The sequence below is a fragment of the Saccostrea cucullata genome, unplaced genomic scaffold (assembly GCF_032062105.1).
Source record: "Saccostrea cucullata isolate Sc308-1 unplaced genomic scaffold, CSIRO_AGI_Scuc_v1 ctg297, whole genome shotgun sequence".
Lineage (NCBI taxonomy): Eukaryota > Metazoa > Mollusca > Bivalvia > Ostreida > Ostreidae > Saccostrea > Saccostrea cuccullata.
In genome coordinates this window covers 837,492-861,200 of record NW_026929962.1, presented here as the reverse complement: position 1 = coordinate 861,200, position 23,709 = coordinate 837,492, and the positions used below count along the sequence as shown (strand labels likewise).

Sequence of the window (23,709 nt, the reverse complement as noted above, 5' to 3'; positions counted from 1 at the left end):
AAACCTTTCTAAATGCAATATGCTTTTTGACCCCATGACTTTGACCTAGGAGTTTTACCTACATATCATAAATTAAAACATTACTTTAAATTTGCCAAACTTTAGAATTAGAAGAGTTGCTTTCATACTAATCATTTGTATTACCTGTGACAAGACCTTTCTAAATACACTATGATTTTTTACCCCATGACCTTGATCTGTACATTTTAACTACATTTCAAAAATGTTATTTTTTCCTTATAACTTTTGATAGAGAAGAGATAGGGCATTAAAATTTGACATGTGTATTACTTTTGACAAGATATTTCTGAGTATGCTATGATTTTTGACCCCTTGACCTTCATGTTTGACCTAATTTCTTTAAGAAATCAACTTTGATGATTATTTTTGAATGACCTGTGATAGGGCGCTCATATTAGACACAATATGCCATAGATAATGACATCTCACCCACAATGACACTGAAAGTGGGGGGAGGGATCACAATTCTTTGAATTTGCTTGTTTTTCTTCCAAGACCAAGAGCATTAAGAGAGGCCAATCTTAGAGGAAATGAGATTTGATTACTAATAGTGCACAAACTGTTATTAACTATCAAAGGTGAAAAGTAATGGGGAATAACTTCTTGTAGATGCATGAATACAAATAGAGCCCTTCACACCCAGCCTTAGAACTCTTAACCAAGTGGACCAGAAATTCACAAAGGTAGTGGAAATAAATATTTGTGCAATTCTTAATACAGCTTTGTTCTCCATTTACTCGTGAAATTTACAGTCCCTTGGTGAGCGGCTAAGGTGGGGCTCTTTTGAATAGTGAATACACATGTATATTGTAAAAAATGCATAAAATTCTTTGAAAACCTCTACTCCTGGATATCACCCAACCATACAAAATGTATGTATATGATGAAGAAGGGTGCTTTTTCCAAAAATATCAGCACTTGGCCTTTAGCCCTCTACATGTAAAGTATTTGAAAAGATAAAAAAAAATACATTAAATTTCAGTTTTTAATAAGGATTTCCATTGTGAATGTTACAACTCTAGTTAATTATTTTGCTCAAATTTATAAACTATTCACAAACATGTTGAATAAATATGAACATGACAATTTACGAGGGCCGTTCAAAAATTACGCGGACTGTACTATTATTTACTCTTACAGACGTCATATAGTTATGAAATTTCAAAGAAATATGTATCTTAATGATTCCAATACATTTTGGGCAAAATTTCTATATTTAGAAAAAATTCTACGAAAATTATCGGTATGTTGAGATCGCTGATGGAGAGGTACGGAGCACGACAAAAAATCTGAAGCAAAAGCATGCGGAATCAAAAAATTTAACTCATTAATTTTCTATAATTAGCGATATTTTTCGACAATTTTCTCAAATGTATCTTTAAATTGTTCTTTAATTATGTATTTAGATTTCTGTTATGATATTTGAAGTATTAACAGAAATAGAGTGGGTTTTCTCCGATGCGATTCCCATGAAAACGACTGTGAAAATGACGTCTCCTGAACTGACGGCGCACCACATTTTTGTTAAAATATGTGTAATGCTCGATATATCGCCAACATTGATCCAAAATATGCATAATAAGACATGTAGTAAACTAGGGTTTTCGTGACATTCGTCCACAAAAAGCAAATGAAATTTTAGACCGTTAGACTTCTGTAAAAATGCTATACGGGAGGGCAGGAAGAAGGTTATCGACGAAAACTTTATTCGGACTGTAAAGTACGTGATTGAGTGTCACCAATATCACACTATATCTCATAAATACCTGCAATTTTTGTTTTTGTTTTTTTTTTTTTAAAGAATATTCTTGAATTGTTTAATAGATTTTAAGCTCGAGAAGAAATGGTGTTTGGATGTTAAGTAGATAAGGTAACTCAAACTATACAGGTACTCTTGGGAAAATGTTTAGAAAATGAAAGCTCAATCACATATTTTTATAATGCCCGTGACGTCGAAGATTTTGCTGCTCCGTGACTCAATGATATGTCCTGATAAATCACTTAAAATTGATACCAATTTACAACATTTTGATATGAAATTCTGAAGACCATATAAGTAAAGATTCTTTTATATTATGTGTGACATTTTGTCCAATTATGTCGTCAAATATTTTTTCTGTGCAACAAGTCCGCGTAATTTTTGAACGGCCCTCGTAAGTTAAACCACTGTGAAATAATCACATCTAATATGGCAAAAAATATATAAAACATCAATTACGTGTATGTAAAGGCTCACAAAGTCACGTGAGCATGAACTGTAAATTACTGGTAATTTAAGACATACTTTGATTGAAAGATTATGGCTATTTCTAGTTGCTTTCAGGTCGAACCCCAAGTAATCACCAGTATTGTGTACAAACTTCTATATGCTAGGAAAGAAAAAAATAATTGCAGGTATTACTACAATATTTTATAGCAATGAATAATTCATTTGTGTATTTTTTAGAATGATTTACTAGTCACTGATTTATTACAAACTGAAAAATTGTGAGTAAAACTTGTGAAAAATCTTTGTTTACAGTACATTAAAAAACATCATTGCAGAGATAATAAATATATACTATACACACTACATTGATTTACAGCAAAGAATTTTAAGAGGATGAAGAGAAAAACAACTGTGAAAGCCAACCAATTACATACATGTTAAAAAATGTAAAAAATGGGGATGATAAGATGACTTAAATCTTAACTCATAAAAAAAATATATGTATAACAATGATTTAATTATTTTTTATGATATATTCCAGGATTCATCTGGTTTGATGTAAGTATCATTATTTGTCTGAATCCGAGTCAATCCAACACCAAAGTAGTTCATGATGTATTCAGATCCATCTGAGGGTTTCACCACCTGCAGAGCTATCAGCAATATATCAATCAATTGTCCTAGGAAAAAGAAGCCTAAAGTAGAAAATTTCAGAAGTCCAATTGCAGGGTATCCAAGATAAAATCTGTCTACACCAAACATCCCTAGGAATACAGACAGAAGCAAAGCAGTCTCAAAGTTATATCCATTAGTCCATCTGCACGGCACATGTCTGTAAAAACCAACTTCAGTTCCATTGAAGGTGTAAGGAGTTTCTGAATGCTGTGGAATACATTTGATGCCTTCGGCTATGATGCATTCTGTAGGTGTAGTTTTTGTCTTTGATTCACAGTTAACCTCTGCCTGATTTAAAACCAAAGAAGAAGCTATTAATCTTTAGAATACATGAAATGATAATTTTGAAAAAAAAAAAGGTACATTTATTGTAACATCATCCCAACCAGGGGTTGAACAGACTCACTGATGCTTAACTTGCCAGAAATAGAGGGAGACTCTACCGCATAACTAGAAAGCTAGCTCACTAGCAAGGAAGTATAACTTCCCTATATACTGTCCGCTACACCATGATCAAACTGTATTATTTAAAATGTTTACTTTTATGTGTTTACACAACTTCATGTTTAATAGCGAGCGCAGTAGAAAAGTAGTGTAAATCAAAGTGACGCTCATCACTGCGAGCTCTTAAAGCAACACCTGGGTGAAGACAAAATTTGGGCACTGCACATTCATTCGGTATATTTTTTTCCGCAGTAATTTGAACCCACAATGCATCGCTTCATACACAATAGCTAAAGCAATGTTCTCGTGAGAATAAGAACAAAAGTTAAAGGAATAATAAACTTGCCTTGATTTCATGAATTTGTTGCAGGAAAATAGTCAACAAAACAGTTCTTCATTAAAATCAGCCCTGTTCAGGCTTTGGTTTGGTAAAGCAACTTGCATACGACGTCATGTGTCGTCAGAGTCTGAGACGCACCGAATGTTGTGCGGTTTGACAAGCACAATCTAAATGAAAACTGGATAAGTATCTGCGCTCGCCCTATCGGTCGCACCATCAACATATTATATAAATATATATTTGAAACACATCTATTCAACCATTCAAGTACAGTCTGAAGTACAATTACCTATGTAATAGTCCTACATATTGACAGGTGCATGAAAATCACTAAATTCAACTATATAGCTAATTAAGTCTTAAATCAGAAATCAGCCTATGTTTATGTATGATTAAGGAAGCATGGTAAGCAGTTCCCACAAGTATGTTACATGTACAACTGTACAAATGTAAGGTTCAAAGCATAGCGAACGACTGTAAAAACCTAAATGTAAACTATAGTGCATCAAAAGTTATTTAGTAGCATTTGGATAGAATGTGAACATAAAATTTCAATAAATATTTTTTTTATCGATAGAGACGATAGATTGTAATTCTTGACTTCAGCAGTGTTCGGGAAACGCTACACGCCTACAGTACCTGGGTTTCCGCATCTATAAGTGGTTCTTTACAGTAGTACTGTCCCATCAGCAGGTCTTCACATTTCAGATTACTGGCTGCTGAATTTTCATAGTGAAGTATAAAACACGAAATCACTGTGAACATCACGAAATTCCATCTTACATGAGGCAGAAAATGCATTGTGATTAGTGTAGTGTTACAATTTTGTTTACACCGGAAAAAGATATAAATGGTATGCCGTGCCCGATGGGAAATGTACTGGGTTTTTTGGGGGTGGGGGTGTCATTCGTTTTTCGTTAAGCTGTGAAGAATTGTGATCCTCCGCTTTCAGTGTCCAAATATTCTGGAAAACCATATCATCAAAGTTAAATTTTTGAAAATTGGGTCAAACATGAAGGGATCAAAATCACTATAGCATGCTCTATAACATCTTGTCACAACCCCTCAATCAAAAGTTATAAGGAAAGATACACATTTTTTCAAAAGTAGAATAAATTCAAAGTGAAAGGTAACAGTGTAAAAAGTCATCGTATAATTAAAAACTTAAGGTTTTTTCACACTGGTAACTTACAAGTCATTAGTGTAATATGAAAGCAGGGACCTATATATATATATGTATTAACATGTTAGTATATATAGGCCCCTGATGAAAGCACCACCTTTCTCTCTTAAAAGTTATGACCAATTTAAAATAATCAGTAATTGTCCCCCGCTTTCGCGAAAGCGAGGGGACATTAAATCTCATTCGTCTGTCCGTCTGTCAGTCTGTCCGTCACAAAAACTTTAACCTTGCCCATAACTTTTGATTTAGTAGAGCTATGACTTTCATATTTCACATGTGTATTTCTTGTGACAAGACCTTTCTTTGGGTACAACCAAGTTTGACCTTGGAGTTTGACCCACTTTTACACAGAAATTTCAAACTTTTACTTTGGCCACAACTTTTGAATGGAAGGTACTAGGACTTTCATATTTCACCTATGTATAGTTTGTGGCAAGACCTATCATTGGATACCAACAACCTTGACCTTTTGACCTTGACCTTGGAGATTTATGTACTTAAGAAAAAACGTTAACCTTGACCATAAGTTTTGAACGGTAAGAACTAAGGCTTTTGTACTTCACATATGTAATCCTTGTGAGAAGACATTTTATTGGATACCAAGAACTTTAACCCTTTGACCTTGACCTTGGAGTTTTAGCTACTTTTTAAAAACTTTAACCTTGGTCACAACTTTTAAACAGTAGATACTAGGACTTTTATATTTCACATGTGTATTCCTTGTTGCAAGACATTTCATTGGATACCAACAACCTTGACCTTTTGACCTTGACCTTGGAGATTTACATACTTATGAAAAAACTTAACCTTCACCATAACTGTTGAACGGTGAGTGCTAGGGCTTTTGTACTTCACATATGTAATCTTTTTGAGAAGACCTTTCATTGGATACCAACAACTTTTACCCTTTGACCTTGACATTGGAGTTTTAACTACTTTAAAAAAAAACTTTAACTTTGGTCACAACTTTTGAACGGTAGATACTAGGACTTTTATATTTCACATATGTATTCTTTGTGACAAGTCTTTTCATTGGATATCAACAACTTTGACCTTTTGACCTTGACCTTAAAGATTTACATTCTTATGTAAAAACTTGACCACAACTTTTGAACGGTAAGGGCTAGGGCTTTCATACTTCACATATATGTAATCCTTGTGAAAAAAAACCTTTCATCAACAACTTTGACCCTTTGATCTTGACAATGGAGTTGACCTACTCATGAAAAACGTTAACTTTGGCCATAACTTTTTAACGGTCAGGATAAGGGTTTTCTTCCTTCAAAAAAATCAACTTCAATGATAATTTCTAAGAATTGACATATGATAGGATGTTCACATTAGACACAATATGTCATAGAAAATAACATCCCACCAACAAAGACTCCGAAAGCGGGGGACCACAATTCTTTGAATTTGCTTGTTTCACTTGTAACACGTCATTTGATTGGATAAAAGATTTTATCCATTTTGTATAGCATAACTTGCCTACGTCACAATGAGTTACGTCAAAAAACGTATTACTCCGCTTGACGTTACTCTTAAAATTTAATTAATGTAAATCCTTATTCTAAGGGAAAATTGTCTCATTGTCTGCACTGAAATTAAATTATAAGGAATGCATGAAGCTTATTTCAACTTATATTATACGATATAACAAAACTTGGGGCGGTTTACGCTTTTTTATAAACCGCTTCGCGCTCCGTCTCTCCGTCTGTCTGTCAGTCTGTCAGTCTGTCCGTCCGTCACAAAAACTTTAACCTTGCCCATAACTTTTGATTCAGAGGAGCTATGACTTTCATATTTCATATGTGCATTCCTTGTGACAAGACCTTTCTTTGGGTACCACCAAATTTGACCTTTCGACCTTGACCTTGGAGTTTGTCCCACTTTTGCACAAAAAATTCAAACTTTTACTTTGGTCATAACTTCTGAATGGTAGGTACAAGGACTTTCATATTTCACATATGTATTCTTTGTAGAAAGACCTTTTATTGGATACCAACAACTTTGACCTTTTGACCTTGACCTTTGAGATTTCCATACTTTTGAAAAAACTTTAACCTTGACCATAACTTTTGAATGGTAAGGGCTAGGACTTTCATACTTCATATATATAATTCTTGTGAGAAGACCTTTTATTGAATTCCAAGAACTTTGCCCCTTTGACCTTGACCTTGGAGTTTGACCTACTTTTCAAAAACGTTGACCTTGGCCACAACTTTTGAACAGTAGATACCAGGACTTTCATATTTCACATATGTATTCTTTGTGGCAAGACCTTTCATTTGATACCAACAACCTTGACCTTTAGACCTTGACCTTGGTGATTTTTTGTACTTACGAGAAAACTTTAACCTTGACCATAACTTTTGAATGGTAAGGGCTATGACTTTCATACTTAACATATGTTATCCTTTTGAAAAGACTTCATTGGATACCAAGAACGTTAACCCTTTGACCTTGACCTTGGAGTTCAGTGATAATTTCTATATAGATGACTTATGATAGGGAGTTCATATTAGGCACAAAATGCCATAAAAAAAAGACATCTCACCCAAAAAGACACCGAAAGCGAGGGACCACAATTCTTTGAATTTGCTTGTTTAATTAATTTTAGCATGTACGTGTAGTCTAGGGGGTAAAATTCATAGCATGCTCGAAAACATTTTGACACAAGTAATGCAGATGTCAGATATGAAAGCCCTTTGTCTTCAAAATTTATAAGGAAAAATAACATTTTAACTCTAGGGTCAAGGTCACAGTCAAAAGCTTTGATATACATGTATTTAGAAAAATATTATCATAGGTAATATACATGTTTGATAAGTAATTCCTATCTTTTCTCTTTCGAAAGCTGTGACCGAATTAAAGAAATGTTAAAATTTTTGAAAAGTATGCCATTCTTTAAGGTCAAGGTCACATGGTCAAAAATAATGGTATATTTGGAAAAGGTAATCATTGTGATATATGTAAAATATGAAAGCGCTTTCTCAATTTAGTCATAAGTTATGGCGAAGGTTAAAGTTTTTATGACAGATTGACAGACTAATGATATTGAATGTCCATTCGCTTTCGCGAAGGCGGGGGTCAAATCAGTATTTTGTTACTTTGTTCGCTCAAGGAATCGATCCTTAATGAGTGATTATTCGCAACTTCGAATTCCCTGCGTCACAAAATATTGTTGATCATGCCTTTAAGCTCTTTATAAGCAACGTCAGAGCTTGTTCAGTCACACTTTATATATCAAGTAAAAGCTATATTTGTTCAGTATCTGTCTCCATATATACCCTGTTTTACATCTAATGCCATTAGAGTACCTGTCAAGGCGTTAAGCTCAAAGTATTAGGGCACCTGTTACGGTATTAGCCTCCATGGTTTAGACACCTGTTAGAGAGTAAGGCTCTATAGTAAGGGCACCGGTGTACCTTGGACATAACGCTCTAAGTATTAGGGCCACCACAGCATTGTTAGGTGACAAGACACCTGGAATACATTTATGGCGTCGGTTAGGTACCATAACTATGATACCAAGTAGGCTTCAAGATTAGGACTCTAATCAGACTCCGTGGTTGGGGTCTTTCAAACAAAAATTCTATTCCGCTTTTATTTATAACAAAAAATGTTAACATGTAAAAACTAAAACATTACAGCAATTTGATTTTCTTAAAAAGTGGTTATATTTAATTTTAGAAGAAAGACCCAACACCCCTGTGAAACCTGGGCATTTACCACAGAGTAAGAAAGAGGATGGTGAGCACCGAGATAGGACGCTGCAGTCAGATACAAGACATCTGCTACACAGACCATATGACCAACGAAGAGGTCCGCAGAAAAGTTTTGGAAGCGATATTTATAGGACCCAACGATGACCTCCTCACTGTTTTCAAGAAGTGGAAAATACACACTTCTCGCTCAAAGAAGCCTTGCAAGGACAATCTTCCGAGGGACAATTGAAGGAGAACGGAGCCGACGAAGAGAGAAGAGGTGGGAAGATAACATACACGTACTGGAATGGACAGGATTGAGTCTGGTTGAACCTCAGGGAGCAGATGAATGAAAGTGTGGAAACGTCTTAAAATGTGCACTTATTACATCCACAGAAGTCAAGGAATATAGGTCAAGTTAAGTAAATTAAAGTATTTTACTTAAAATTAAAAATTCTAACATTTCTTTTATCTGAATTGTCAAATGAATTATTTTTATATTAAAAAGAAATACATGTATTGTATACATAGCAAAGGTTATTTCCATAATTAATATACTTTCTATGGACATATAGAGGAAACTCTTTGTTTGAATGATTTCATTATTTATTTTTTTTTTTACAAATACAAAGATAATATTACATAAATACGTCATTTCATCCCTTTAACTTTGTATTTTCGGTTTCATGAAATAAGATATGATCCTACTAATGAGAATTAACAGCTTTAAAAAGGTTGCTGTAAAAATAATTAACTTTTTTCTCTTTTATTGAATAACCAGACCAAGAAACGCTCAAGTGAACAAAAAACAAAACTAAATAATACTAGATAAATAAAAAAAAAAATAAAATAGCTAAACTGCAAACAAGAATAGATCAAAACAAAGCAACCACAAAATTAAAGATACGATAAGATACATGTACATACTGAAAGCACATGGTTATGATTGCTAATAAAACTGAAATGAAAATCCATTTACACACAATACCAGCTGAATTTCAAAGTTGTATTTGTTTCAAAGCCAACTTTTCCATGTGTTCTTGATTTGTATCTTCTCAGTTTTCTGATGGCGGTTTTTATGAGTTTTCAAAGACTTTCCCTGGTCATTATAGCTTAATTTTTAAACTCTCTTAGTTGCAGAAGAGTAGTATGGTATGGGGTTTCAAGCAAGACTACCAGGTTAAATTAGTTTTAAACCTTTTTCATTCTCCCACCAAAAGAAAAACAAACGAAAATCCCTTGATATTAGTTTCGAGAGAGAGAGAGAGAGAGAGAGAATTGGCATCTATGTTACAAATATGCTTAAAAATACTCAAAAAGAAACAACAAAGAAAAAAATACACAGTACATGAATACAAAAATATAACATTTTGTTAGTAAAAATCCGCTGTTCAATGAAGGGCTTCAACAGAATTATTTAAAATCAATTCCTCTGATTTTCAGTGGTTTAACTTTGTTCCTTGATCATCCTATGACAGTGTGTTCTGATTCTTTTATATCTATGATTTTCCGTAAAGTTATTTCTCACCTTGGATCACTCAAACCCTCTGCTGTTTGTTTTGCCTGTCTGCTGTTCTCTTTTGTTGCCTCAATTTCGTTCTCTTTAAATGTCTGTTGCACTCTTTCATTGCCTGTCTGCTGTGCTCTTTTGTTGCCCCGATTTTGTATTTTTTTTTGCCAGCTTGTTGTTCTCTTTTGTTGCCAGAATGATGTACTCCTTGTTTGCCAGGCTGTTGAACTTTTTGTTGCCTCGATCTTGTACTGTTTTATTGCCTGCTTGTTGTACTCTTTTATTGCCCAACTGGTATTCTTTGTTTCCTTAATGTTGTACTCCTTTGCTGCCGCCTTTAGGACTGAAAAGGTTAAACTACAACAGTGATTTTCTGAAGGACAGGTTTCGGTTGGCAAATTTGATATTTGTCTCCCATATATCGATCTCTTTTTCTGGATTCCTTCTGTTTCTTTAGTACAATAATATCTTCGATATCTTGATACAAAAGCAACAAATGTGACCATATGAAAAACACATAAGCAGAGAAATCTGTTGCAAATTCCGTGTCTAGCTATCTTACATCAGAAGTTTCAGATAAACTTCTGCCACCTGTCTTCATATTTGATCAGCTAATTTTTTCAAATGTCATCATCAAAACGCTTCCGTCGATCAATCCACCCGAATCGTTTAGTTTCGCCCGGGACAAGGGCTGATGACAAGCCCCGCCCGGGCGTGTTTTGTTCCTGATACTTATTACCAAGACAATTAAGTCCTCCTCTGAAACAGACGATAAAGATAGGTTATGTGGTAATACTATTGCCATACACCGAGGAATGGAATAATTCTCCTCATATTCTCGTTTTTATACAGAACACAGAACTGAATTTATATGCGGGCATCGAAGGAGCGGCTATACTCTTCTAAAAGCCCTATTTTGAGTTCTTTTTCAGTTATGTTACTTACGTAATTCATTGCAAAAAAACATTCACACTTCAATTATTGTGTAGGGGTAATCATGATTATTTTTTAATGTCTTCTTGAGAGACACGGGGCTAGGAAATACACAATCTATGTGTGATTTTCATTATAATTCATTGTTCATATCATTTTACCAACAATACAGACATGTGTTAAAGTTATACTTTAGAAAGAAAACACTTAATTTATAGAACAAAAGAAAGATATAATTTAATTTTTAAAAAAATAAAGCATCAAAACCTAGTGTATGCAATATATTGAGGCAACGAACAGTATTAAGCTCAAAAATCCATTAAATGATACAATTTCTGGAGCAGAGCAAACAAAAGCCTCTTAAACAATAAATATGGGATCTGGTGCCATGGAGTAGTGAGCATCCCCTGCTGACTGGTCAGAATTGCAGTCTTCTCCTCGTCATGATGAGGTGCACATGGCGGGTGTGACCGGTCAGCAGGGCACTCCTCCATGACACCTGATCCCACCTCTGATGTTTTGGAGGTCTGTGTTTGCTCTGCTCCGATATCGTATTGTTTTCTGGACTTTTGAGCTTGAATACTGTTCGTTATCTCCATATTTTTTTCATTTCAAGTATAAGATTTCGAACAAATTCTGCTTCATATGAATAGAAAATTATGTCTGCTAATAACTGGACGCAATTGGTACCTATGGGAATACAATCAAAATGCATTTTTAACAATGTCATTTTGCAAATGATCAGTGGCAAGGTAAGTAAATTTAGGAGTTCCATTTCCATTGAAAAAGCAGCTGTCAATGATATAAAAAGCCGAGACTTTAATATCTTGTGGAGAATGGCATATTATATATGAAATATTTCATCAATAATTGTTGTTATATTCAGAGCTGTAATTTCTTTTTGATTTGTCAAAAAGAAATGTACATGTTTTCTTTTTATACAATAAATATATATATTTTTCATAATATTGCGGAAAATCTTCAAAGTTATAAAAAGTTATTTTCAGCGCCCTGATGTTTCGTATTGCACGTACGAAACCTATTTTTCTTCTCTTACATCCCTCATTTTCATATAGAATTACAAAACGCTCTGCAAATGCTACTCCTATGGACTCTTTGAATCGTTTGAATCTAACTTATTTTAGATAAATGTTTTGCTTTTTAAAATGTGTTTTGGATATCATGAGCAATAAACTTATGATGTGGTTTGTGAATTCCTCACCCGGGAGGTTCGATTAAATGTTTGATACAAAAACAACAAAAGTGAGAAGAAGCTTTATAAAGATGAAACATATGGAGATAACGAACAGTATTCCAGATCAAAAGTCCATAAAACAATACAAAATAGGAGCAGAGCAAACACGGACCTCCAAAACATCAGAGGTGGGACCAGGTGCCATTGAGGAGTGAGCATCCCCTGCCCAACAGTCACACTCGCCGTGTGCTCACTGTCATGATCGGGAAATAACGGAAAAATCCATTGTCAATTCAGTGTACAAATAATGGACTAAGAATTAGTCACCCATTCTCAATATAAGGGCTCAAATAATGTCGCCTCATTTTCATTTAAAAGAAATACCACTGATGTAATTTTTAAATCAACATTATAAATAGTCATATAACAATGAATAAGAATTCATATAATTATCGATCTGAAAGGGTATTTAAGGAGTTCCAAATTCAAATATAGTAGCCTATTTGAAATGTACGTTACTGTCGCCGAGGCAAATATTACTCTGAATCCCCTCTGTGTAATATATAATTTTGATTCTCAAGTAAAAATTTTCTGATAAGTTAAACCTTGTATCATATATATTTCTTTTCATAACAATAAATACATTTTCTTTGTGATAATAAATAATTTTTATTGTGTAATGTCCCTGTCGCTTAATTCTATTTCAACCACATTTCAAGCAAACACAAAGATTATACACCTGATAGTTTTGTTCTCCTTTATTTATTGATGGGCTAAATTTGAAATTTCAAAGGATTAATTACTCCTACTTAGATAATGTAACATGAAATTGAACAATTTGAGCAACTTTTATAAATATGTTTACGGAATGAAAGACATTTTCAATCGTAGAGATAAGAAAGAAATGTACGTTACCTATATTCTTCCTTTTAGAATATATATTAAGTAGAAAATATGAGACGACTCTGAATAAGCAACCCCTTTTATCCTGTAAACTGGTAAAGACGTTTTGCTTAACACAATCAAAAATTATTTTTTACATGAAAAGTGATCATTTGAAATGTACGTGACTGAAATGTACGTTACCATGAAATTCGAATTAAGTGAATCTCGCACGAATTTTCATGCATTCTCATACTTTCACACACTCGAATGTGTACACAAAGGAAAGTTTCAAAGGTTGGAGGTCGGCTAAATCCCAAAATTAATGAAAAGAAACGTTACTGCTGAGGAAAAAAATATATTAAGGTCAATTATATGTAATATAATTTTGATACCTGGTATATATTTCTGAATACGAAACCTGTATGATGCATTTCTTTTGATATGCAAGTTCAAATAGTATCAATATGTTGCGTGTCTAACGTACGCTTGTGGAAGAGAATTAATTTTTAGATTTGAAATGTACGTTACGTATGGTAACGTACATTTTATGTATTTCTAACTGATATTTTTTTTATTTAGTCATTGAATTGCGTTTACACGAGCGAAAAAAAATTATCGTTACAATCCATTTGACAACTGGCCACATAAATCCATCTAAATGCACCCCCAATACTCGTAAATGTTTTTGACTGTTACCACATGCTAGAAAATTTATTTCTAAGTCACAGTCTTGCATTCATCTTTGGCAACCTTTCTGCAGTCTGTTTAATTTTTAAAATGCGACTTTTCGTCAATATGAATTTAATTGTTGTTGATAATTTAAAACAATGTATGCATATGCTTATAATTGGTAAAAAAAAAAAAAAAAAAAAAAAAAAAGAAACAAAACAAATAAACCCAGAACACAAGACAGTCACCTACATTCCAAAAACTGAAAGGCACACAATACTCAGTTTTGTTTGAATCATTGCATTTTTGGGTTATATTTTTCCAGATCTGCTGATAAGCACGTTTGTTTGTGTTTTGAAAAACGATGTTGCAGCATATTAAATGAAATTGTTAACAAGACTGTCGGTGGATATATTCGGAATATATTTATGTTTAGTTTCAATGGCCAAACACGAGCATTTGTTAAATCATAGCAAAATACGTATGACTCATATTTTTTTTTTGTCTGTACCCTTGCACAAAGGTAGAAGTAACTAGGCTATGACCGGTGTCAATTTCAGCGAAACAGCACAAAAGAATGGTAATGAACTGAGATGGATGGAACTCCCCAATAATATATGAAATGAACGTTACCGAAGTGACGTGACATTCATGTAGTTGATGACAAATAACCTCGTTTGTTACATTACGATATCTTATATTACTGCCTTAAAACGCCTCATTGAAATGATTTTTATGTCAATAATTGCTATTTTTTTCAATATTTTCTTATTACTAATTTACATATTATAACAAGCATGAAATGTACGTTACCTACTCAAGTTCTGAGGCAATCGTGTCTTTATAGTGGTGATTGTGACATATAACGCAATGTGATTACAAAGAGAATCTTTTTTTGGAATAAACTGAAACAAAACTATGAATTTTTAGATGAATTTTAATTTTTTTATTAAACAGAAATATATCTTGAAATGTACGTTACATTCATGTAGTTTTCTAAATCGGCATGGATATATGTTAAAAGAGACAGTAACTACAAAATAGAATTTTACTACATGTACATGTTAGGTTCGAATATCTATAGAAAAATGACAAGATTCCAAACTGATCGTTGTAAACAAAACAGAGAGAAGAATTCAAAGCATATATTTAAAAAATGTTTTTGTACATCGGGATCAAAAAGTAACCTTTGTTTTTTGAAAGGAAAAATCAAACGCACGTTCGTATGCCGAGGAAATATGTTCCTGACAGAGTTGGTAGGATGTTCTGGTGTTAAGATAAGATATTCCAATTGTGATTTTAATGACTACCTTTTTTTGACATATCTTTTTAGACATTGAAAAAAGAGTAACGTACATTTCAAGCTACATTTCTGAATAAAATCACCCTCTACTTTATCGTCTTGTCATTATTCCATGTATTATAATTTGATGAAAAAAAATCTGGAAACAAAATCTTCAGATACTTTCTTTCAAAGGTAACTGATAGAAAAATTGTTATCTTGAACTTCATTTTTTAAAAATTCAGAGAGGCATTTGTGCCCTTATATTGAGAATGGGTGTAGTATGAAAAACGTCAGTCAGCATTTGACTCTTTGATAAATTGTATTTGCTGACAAGGTCATTGTATTGACAATAGAACTTACGAAATGATGACTTTAAACGAGACTGTTGAAAATTCGTGCTTTGAATGATGTATTATTTTTGTTTTAAAAACTTTTTTAGACTCGTTTGGCCAGTGACTGGTTGATATTTGTATACAACCCAAGATGTGCGAGAGTATAGAAGAAAACATATCTAAAACCTTTTTATTAATTCATATTGTCTTGAACTAAGAGTTGAACGCTTTACCGACTACATGCCTATAATTATTTGCACAGATTAGCCTTAGCTTTGTTTAAAAAAAAATTAAGTAATTAAAAAATGAAGCTTTTTTTTCACAAAGTTTAGACGTTTTGGAATCTTTGACGCCTTGAGAAGTTCTTCTTCTTGTCATTTCAACGATGGGACATGACTGTCTTAGGCTATATCACGGTATGTATTGTTCAGTGGAGTGTAATTTCAAAATCGGAGATTTTCAACATAATAGTGAATCTATATAAAGTTTAAAATGCAATGGTCGAGCGACGAGTGACGTGTTATTTAAAAGTTTATTTACTAGCTGAAACATTTAAAAGACACAGATAAAGGTCTTTTGTCAAGTTTCTTTCGTAAGGTCTAGTTTTAAGGGGCCTACATGTGTCCATTATGGTGAGTCTGTTTAAGTTTGTTTTATTCATCGTAAAACCAAGCCTTAATGAACTATATTCGAGATTAATCTTGGAAATACTTTCTTTTCTTTTTTTAGGTAGACCAGTTATCTGCAGAAATAAAGAAAGGTAGGTTTCTTATTTCGTATAACATCTCAAAAACACGGCCATTACTTTCGTTTAAAATTGAAAAGATGTGCTTGGGTTATTTACAGCTGATCATACATTTTCAAACTCTTGTAAGGATATGTTCTATACGTAAGCGTCAAATATTACGTTACATAGAATGGTCTTGAAGAACAAAGATGGACAACTCCCATTCCGTACTTTGTTCATTGACGTAAGGTTCAAGTTTGAGGGGACTAAACTATTTAGTAAAAATAAAGTAATCAAAGTTTATTCCGCAGGATCTGTTGGAAATGTGTGGGGCTTTTTTATCACTATAAAGTAATTTTGTCACTCGAAAATTACATGTTAGAAAAAGGAGGTATGATGAAACTTCAGGCAGGAGTATCCTAAATTGTCAAAGGACTTATTAAAAATCCTGAATTTTCATTGAAAAGAAAGGACAATGTAAGAAAGTGCACGTGGTTTAAATAACATATTTATCTTAAAATTTAGATTCGTGCAATTCAGGATTTTTGATTTCAGGGACCATGAATAATTCAAAGTTGTCATAGAAGTTTTCATTTCATTTTTGCCCTATGGAATCTCTAGAAGAGATTTCAGATGCTTCAAGGCAGCCCATGACTACCCCGTATTGTCAGTTAAACTTTTAATGCTCTTTTTTAAATGAGGTTTTCATGTTTTGAAGATTTTAAGGAAACCTTTAACCTTTTTGACAAGGATGGGGATGGTACTATTTCCACCAGCGAACTAGCGGTAGTGATGAGGTCTCTAGGACAGAATCCCTCAGATGATGACATAGAAAATATGCTCAGGGGTGTGGATGAGGATGGTGAGTAGCTTTTTCTTTGTTACCCCTGTCCTTTTTATTATTATAAATTCGAGGTACAAACACGGTAAACATTTTTTTGAATTAAGTAGTATAGATAAACATGTATAAATCCGAGGAAAACCTATCTTGTTCGAATGTATTTCTCTATCGAACCGATCTGGGCAATGATCTGCCTACTGCATGTTTGACCAATTAGTTGTTTCTTAACCGAGATTCAAGTTAATGTTGCCTAACTTTACGTCAATGCTTGAGCTTGGTTAAAATCTATCATGAGTAAATGCATAATTTAGTTTAAACTGTACAACAGTAAATGTCAAATTCATCAACAACGTGAACAATATGTACATTGATGGAATTGAAAGTTCAGCCTGTGAAATGCACAAAGTACTTGAATATGAATGCTTGCAGTCATGTAGTATCGTTTCGTTTTTGAAAGGTAGAAGCCAGAATTCAAAAAAATATTTGACATTTTAAAAGAAAATAAATTGTCTCAGCCGGAAAGTTCCCCCATCCCCGATACAACGTGCCTGGATTGTATCTAAATATTTGAATAAAGTATGATTTTTAAAAATATATTTTTGACAGGAAATGGTTCAATTGACTTCGAAGAATTCGTTCTGATGATGGCGAGAAAACTGGAGAAATCGAATACAGAGGATGAAATACGCGAAGCATTTACGCTCTTCGATAAGGATTGCAACGGTTATATCACCGTGTCAGAATTAAGAAACATTTTAACAGAAACAGGACAAAAAATACGACCCGAAGAGGCGGATGAATTAATTAAATCAATCGACAAGGATGGTGATGGAAAGGTGGACTACGAAGGTATCATTTTAACTTATTGTGAGATGTGTAATTATCTATTATATAACTACAGTATTTTGAAATTTATTACAAGGAAAAGACGTCAACGTATTTCTAACTAAGCTAATTTTTCCCCACAGAGTTTTGCAGAATGATGTCCGGGAAGTGATTTTTACGTGAAGAACACGAGTTACAGAAAAGAACTCTAATTTTTTTTTTATTGTGATATAAAAACCTTTCAAACTTCAAGTATCAGTATCGTTTCCCATAAGGATAACTCACTAACATCATTTAAATAATGATGTTAAACAATATTAAGGAATATAATATCAGATTTGTACGTAATTTTTGTGAACAAGAAAAGGTTATGATGAAGAACTAGATTGATTGATTGATTGTATATTGTTTAACGTCCCTCTCGAGAATTTTTCACTCATATGGAGACGTCACCGATGCCGGTGAAGGGCTTCAAATTTAGACCTATACTCGGCACTCAGGGCCATTGAGCAGTGAGGGTTCTTTATCGTGCCAACGCCTACCGTGACACGGGACCTACGTTTTTAAGGTCATATCCGAAAGACCCGTGACTTTCACTTCTAGTGCCGAGCGTTTGGTGAAGGAACAGTCACTACCTTTGTTTGCGTCTTAGGTATGACGCGGCGCCGCGAACGAGAATCGAACCCGGGCCTCCCGATCACGAAGCGAACGCTCTACCACTAGGCTACCGTGAACGGTTTCTAGAGAATATTTTCTATAAGAATAAGAAACTGTAGATATTCTTTAAGAAAACTCCAGAGCTAGATTTTAAAAAAATATTAGTAACGGGAAATGAGGAAATGATGGTAAAAATTCATTAAAGATATATTTGATCATTGATCGCCTTCGACGGATTAGTTATTACCTATGAGGTTTATAAATTCTTAGCTTTGTTATGGTAAGTTTTACATTTAAATCCCCAACATTCGCTGTTCGATCGATCAGCGGACTGTGTTTAATTCAAACAGCCCCAGTCGTTTGAAAACAAATGAAAAATGGATATGAACATGATGAATAAATGAAGTTACTTGTCAATATCACTGGTAAGTCGATGAATTTCATGTAATACACTTACATTTTATATTTATTCTTGTAAATCAGTTTTTTTTAATGAATCTAACACTGGGTTATATTTGCAAATTTCTAAACACGCTTTGTTGTTGCTATTTGTGGTGCCAACGAATTCTTTTATTTGTGTTTAGAAAACAACATTGAAATATCATGGAATTGGACGCTGATAAACTTCAGGGTAAGTTAGATTTTTTTAAATACATGTCCTAATGTTAATACAATTAAAGAATATACATATATACACTTGATTACAAAACATATTTGTAGAGGCCAAAGCAGTTTTTCAAGATTTTGACCGAGATGGTAACGGGTATATTGATGAGACAGAACTCGGGACAGCGTTACGAAGACTTCGTCTGAATCCCACCCTGAAAGAAATACGTTCGATGATCGACGAAGTGGATAGTGACAGTAAGACTTTGGTTTTGTTATCATATACTAGTACTTTAAAATGTTCATAGATTAAACAAAATTCATAAATGTAGCAAATTTGTAGGACAATTCTAAAAATTATACAAATTGATATGAATTTGGAAGTAGAATTCACTTTCGTATTAATTATAAACTCACAAAATTTTATATCAGCTTCAAAACGTTGGTCCTTTCGATTTCGCTGACATTAAGGTGTGCCATTGGATGTTATGAATGTTATGAATGATAATGATAGAAAACATATTTTCTTTCTATTTCTTTCTTTACTTATATCGTACTATCTGGACAAGCCCATGACACACCATAATATCAGCGGAAGGCATGTGGGGCTGATTACAATGCTTGTGGGAAGCTAGTATGAGATGTTGCATTGTGAGCCTTACAGCTTTCTTTTTCGGTAATATGATTCAAAAGCAATATTTATTGAAAATGTGAAAATATGTTTTCTTATAATCAAATGACGTTCTCTTTTCAGATAATCATAAAATAGATTTTAATGAATTTTTACGCTTCGTGAAAATGACCTACAGAGACCCTGAGGAGATGAGGTGTAACTTGATGGAAGCGTTTAAAGTATTTGATAAAAATGGTGACGGATTTATAACATTACAGGAACTGACATCAGCAATGACTGAAATGGGAGAGTGTCTCTCCGAACACGAGTTTAAAGAAATGATTCGAACCGCAGACCGCAATGGAGATGGAAAAATTAATTATGAGGGTAAGTTATTTCAAATAGTATATAGTTGATAAATAACTTCATTGATTATTTATTTCAAATAAATGTCTAAATGTCAAATAAATGTCTAAATGATTATCTTAAATAAGATAAAAAAAATAAAAGGTTTTTAAAAAGTTATTTTTAAAAGATTGATAGTTATTAACTATACTTAATCTATTCGAACATTTGTATGCTGTTTTGTTTTGTAGAATATGTTGCGGTGATGTGCATGAATGCGGATGGAAAGTGCCCAAAATGACACCCGTGAACAAAAATGTTGACACGATCTTTTATTTGGCAGCTGTTTATGTGTTATCTATTGGTCGTCAAACAGAATATGACAGTCATCAGTTAATATATACAAACTTAATTGGCAATCTCTAATAAATACTAACGGCCACTAGATAAGATATTCCTCTATCTTGACATCATTAACTTTGTGTGTATTTTCCGCACTTTGTGTAAGTTTTGACTTGCTCGTGTAATTTTTGTTTAAAGGTCGTGCAGAAAATAGTTTTGAACCAATCGGCGTGCCATATCATGGGGCTTCCATAGCTTTTCTTTCAGCAGGTCATAAAAAACTTGAAAAGAACGGAGTGATGAAAGGAGTAATACTATCCAGCTTCAATTTGATATCCACGTGTCTTAAAAAATAAGTGTTTCTGTAGTGAAGGGCACTTTTTAAATGCAAAATGTATATAGAAAACTATATATAAATTATGCCTCTATTAGTTGACTTTTTGTTGGGTTTATTTAATTCATTATTTTTTAGTGTGGGGTGTTTATAACTAGTAATTCAAGAAGGTAATCATGAAGGCAATCGCTTTCTATAAGCTACTACTAGTATTGTTTCTGAATTCGAAACTGCTTATATAGATAAAAGGTCACATTTACATTGATAATTGCTTTACAATTAACAGTACTGTATATTTTCAAAAGGAAAAATGTATCATTTTCTTCTTAAAATAAAATTCCGCCACAAATTCTAGTTCTTAGCTTAATCCTTTTTGAACTACTTGAATAAATTTTAATGGTGTTTTTTTCACTGGATATAGTTTTATATGCACCGTAGAATCCCGATTTAATGTTATAACTTAAAAATGATAAAGAAGTTTATAAAGAACGGTCCAGAACAAAATCTGCTCAAAAGCTCAGATCGAACGTCCTCAATCTAGTTTGTCTGCTCCTACGTTTTTACGCAGCGTTGTTTCAGACGGACCACAGTACCCTTCATTGACGTCACAATTGAAGATAATTTGGTCTGAAATATTTGCCGGTCAGTTTTCATACTGGGCTTCGTTGAATTAAGTACTGTATATAGACAATTAGACGGAGGAATCTTGGGTTTTATTGAGATATGAATAAATTTTGATTGTATTGGAATGACTTTCACCGACCCAGAGATTATGTTGAATGTCTATAGCAAGTCCTCTTGTATGCCACAACAAACCTGTCCAATCAGACTGTAAATTTATGAGAGTGGATAGAAATCTTCCATCGCAATCTATAATAAGAACCGATTTACTGTATCCATCATATACTATGATATTGAGAAGTAGATCACAGCAGATACCACTTGGGTAACATTTCCTAAGGGGCCCGGTGTGTGTAAACCGGTGCTTACCAAGTTTGTTATGAACGATGACCGCGCACCTTTCCCAGTCTGAGACACATATATCCCCATTATAATTCTCAGTCACATAATGAGGAACGATATAATCTGGAGACATGATTTGCTGAATTTGTTTTCCAGCTTTGTCAAATCGGGTTACCCGTGCGTCCAGACTCTTGTCTTTTAATGATCCAATTAATATTTCACCTGAATATTTAGAACAATATATGCTCACAGGTTTCCAAGTCGCATTAGAAATGAATGGTTTTTGATCTGGATCAAAGTCATTATCTTTAACCATTCGCAGTATTTTTTTCTTCCTTTCGTTGACACAAAATAAATCTCCATTTGCTGCAACAGTGTAAAATCCTGAACATTTGTCTTTGGTTATTTCAATTTTGTTGACATGTCCATCTAAATCAGCGAGCATTAGATTGCCATAGTAATCACTGACCCAAAAATGGTCATCGTCTGCGAGAGAGATGTGACGGCAACCCTGAAGACCTGGATTACTGTTTACAACAATTTTTCGAATACAGTTTGCTTCTTTCTCACATCCGAAGTTTATTTTGTGGTCTTGGCTAACTCTTATGTATTCAGTGTAAGGTTCAGTATTCGTGATTTTTCCTACGTACTTTTGAACGTTCTTGTTGTCTATACAAGATTCAGACTTGAATGAAGGAAGTCTGAGTTTAACTATATCAGGTGTATGGAGTTGTTTAGATACAATTTTTTTGTGGAATTCAATGACAGATTCGGGGGTTGTACAATGTTTAAGATCATCAAATTCACCAACAGTTTCATTATGATTTTGGATGTGGATATCCAGGATTTCTCTTTGGTCATCAAAAGCATGCAGGGAAGTCTTTTCTAGATAATCTATTTCGTCAAGTGATTCTTTCTTCACATTTTCTATCATGTTTCTCAGATGTTCCGTATTTTCTTCCACAGTCTCCTTCATTTTGTTTATTTGTTTCTCCATATTTCTAACATCTCCTTCTAATTGCACTTTCAGATTATGAAAATGAAAAACGCCTTGTTGAATTTTTGTAATTTTATCAAATCATTGTTCTCGCATTTCCATCAGATCCTTCTTATTAATTAAAACATGATTAGCATGCTCACTCTGGAGATGGGTCGCACAAACTTCACAAAGTGACACGTGACAATCTCTGCAGAATTCTGAAGATTTCTTATTGCATTTCGCACAGGGTTTCAGATAGAGACTCAACTGATCAAGTCCTTGGAATATTATAACGCTGTGGCTTTGGAAATGGGAATTTTGACATTCAGTGCAGAGGAATTTATCGCAATCATAGCAATAAAACTTTGCACCTTTCATGTCTTTTTTTGGACATATACTACATTGTACAATGTGTTGACCAGACGTATTCCAAGGAAGAGTCATCGTATCAGGATCAGACCCAGAAGCCATGTTTTTATAAAAAAAAAGATCTGAAAAATAAATGGTTTGCTAATTAAATAATGTATTCTTTAATAAGGGCTAAAAGTCATAAATATCTATTGTCACAAATGTTTAACACTAGTACTTACAATTTTGTTCGTACTCAGTGGAGAATAATAATAAACAAGTCAAAATCCAGCTCCTCTCCCCTATATAATCTGAGAATTTGAGCTTGGACTCTGAACAAAGTTTAGATATCCTTATTGTTTTTCATTTGACATGTACATATTCAAGATTTATCTGAATTTTTATTGGCAGATAGGACTTATTTGAACTTCCTAATACATTTATGAAGTCCCATTGAAATCACGCTGTCAAAAATTAGAATGTTTGATACACTGATAAATTAAATCTGCGGTGTTTAAGCTAGAAGATATAAACACACAATATAATAAACAATATCTCTTCAAATTAATAATGTAGATTTATGTTTTCAGACAATTGAGATTATTATAAAATATGTATTCTGTTCGTTTAAACTAGTTAACTATTTGCACAAAGAAATAAGATATCTATTTGTATTATTAAGAAATCTCGAACATCAAAATTATCAGAAAGGAAGATATAGAATAAATGTTACCCCCCAAA

At 33.4% G+C, this 23,709-nt stretch overlaps 4 protein-coding genes across 5 annotated transcripts; 2 read left to right on the top strand and 2 right to left on the bottom strand.

Annotated features, from left to right (window-relative positions):
* Positions 1-2,170: 2,170 nt before the first annotated feature.
* Positions 2,171-4,543, bottom strand: LOC134282585 (TM2 domain-containing protein CG10795-like). Its single transcript, XM_062764986.1, has 2 exons — positions 4,329-4,543; positions 2,171-3,193 (listed from the first exon to the last, which is right to left on the bottom strand). Exons 1-2 carry the CDS (start codon positions 4,488-4,490, stop codon positions 2,756-2,758), a joined length of 600 nt encoding a protein of 199 aa, XP_062620970.1. The 5' UTR covers positions 4,491-4,543; the 3' UTR covers positions 2,171-2,755.
* Positions 4,544-15,765: 11,222 nt separating this feature from the next.
* Positions 15,766-18,161, top strand: LOC134282592 (neo-calmodulin-like). Of its 2 annotated transcripts, none has more exons than XM_062764996.1 (5): positions 15,766-15,804; positions 16,118-16,148; positions 16,834-16,977; positions 17,563-17,805; positions 17,925-18,161. In XM_062764996.1, the coding sequence occupies exons 1-5, from the start codon at positions 15,781-15,783 to the stop codon at positions 17,951-17,953; spliced, it is 471 nt and encodes a 156-aa protein (XP_062620980.1). In that variant the 5' UTR covers positions 15,766-15,780; the 3' UTR covers positions 17,954-18,161. The 2 variants fall into 2 exon arrangements, with proteins under 2 accessions (XP_062620980.1, XP_062620981.1); XM_062764997.1 differs by lacking the exon at positions 15,766-15,804 and adding an exon at positions 15,869-16,020.
* A 786-nt stretch (positions 18,162-18,947) lies between these two features.
* Positions 18,948-20,942, top strand: LOC134282528 (calmodulin-beta-like). Its single transcript, XM_062764930.1, has 4 exons — positions 18,948-19,069; positions 19,159-19,302; positions 19,799-20,044; positions 20,254-20,942. Exons 1-4 carry the CDS (start codon positions 19,042-19,044, stop codon positions 20,301-20,303), a joined length of 468 nt encoding a protein of 155 aa, XP_062620914.1. The 5' UTR covers positions 18,948-19,041; the 3' UTR covers positions 20,304-20,942.
* A 427-nt stretch (positions 20,943-21,369) lies between these two features.
* LOC134282542 (uncharacterized) lies at positions 21,370-22,638 on the bottom strand. The gene has a single exon (XM_062764944.1). The coding sequence runs from the start codon at positions 22,636-22,638 to the stop codon at positions 21,370-21,372; it is 1,269 nt and encodes a 422-aa protein (XP_062620928.1).
* Between the last annotated feature and the right edge of the window lie 1,071 nt (positions 22,639-23,709).

What these genes read in the sequence shown, in the direction of transcription:
- LOC134282585 (XM_062764986.1), bottom strand. Translation starts at nt 4,490, where the DNA reads ATGCATTTTCTGCCTCATGTAAGATGGAATTTCGTGATGTTCACAGTG. An exon ending in TTATAGATGCGGAAACCCAG is followed by an intron (nt 3,194 to 4,328) that starts GTACTGTAGGCG and finishes GTTTTAAATCAG; the next exon opens with GCAGAGGTTAACTGTGAATC.
- LOC134282592 (XM_062764996.1), top strand. Translation starts at nt 15,781, where the DNA reads ATGACTGTCTTAGGCTATATCACG. An exon ending in CTGTCTTAGGCTATATCACG is followed by an intron (nt 15,805 to 16,117) that starts GTATGTATTGTT and finishes TTCTTTTTTTAG; the next exon opens with GTAGACCAGTTATCTGCAGA. An exon ending in CAGGGGTGTGGATGAGGATG is followed by an intron (nt 16,978 to 17,562) that starts GTGAGTAGCTTT and finishes TATTTTTGACAG; the next exon opens with GAAATGGTTCAATTGACTTC.
- LOC134282528 (XM_062764930.1), top strand. Translation starts at nt 19,042, where the DNA reads ATGGAATTGGACGCTGATAAACTTCAGG. An exon ending in CGACGAAGTGGATAGTGACA is followed by an intron (nt 19,303 to 19,798) that starts GTAAGACTTTGG and finishes TTCTCTTTTCAG; the next exon opens with ATAATCATAAAATAGATTTT. An exon ending in TGGAAAAATTAATTATGAGG is followed by an intron (nt 20,045 to 20,253) that starts GTAAGTTATTTC and finishes TTTGTTTTGTAG; the next exon opens with AATATGTTGCGGTGATGTGC.
- LOC134282542 (XM_062764944.1), bottom strand. Translation starts at nt 22,638, where the DNA reads ATGGAGAAACAAATAAACAAAATGAAGGAGACTGTGGAAGAAAATACG.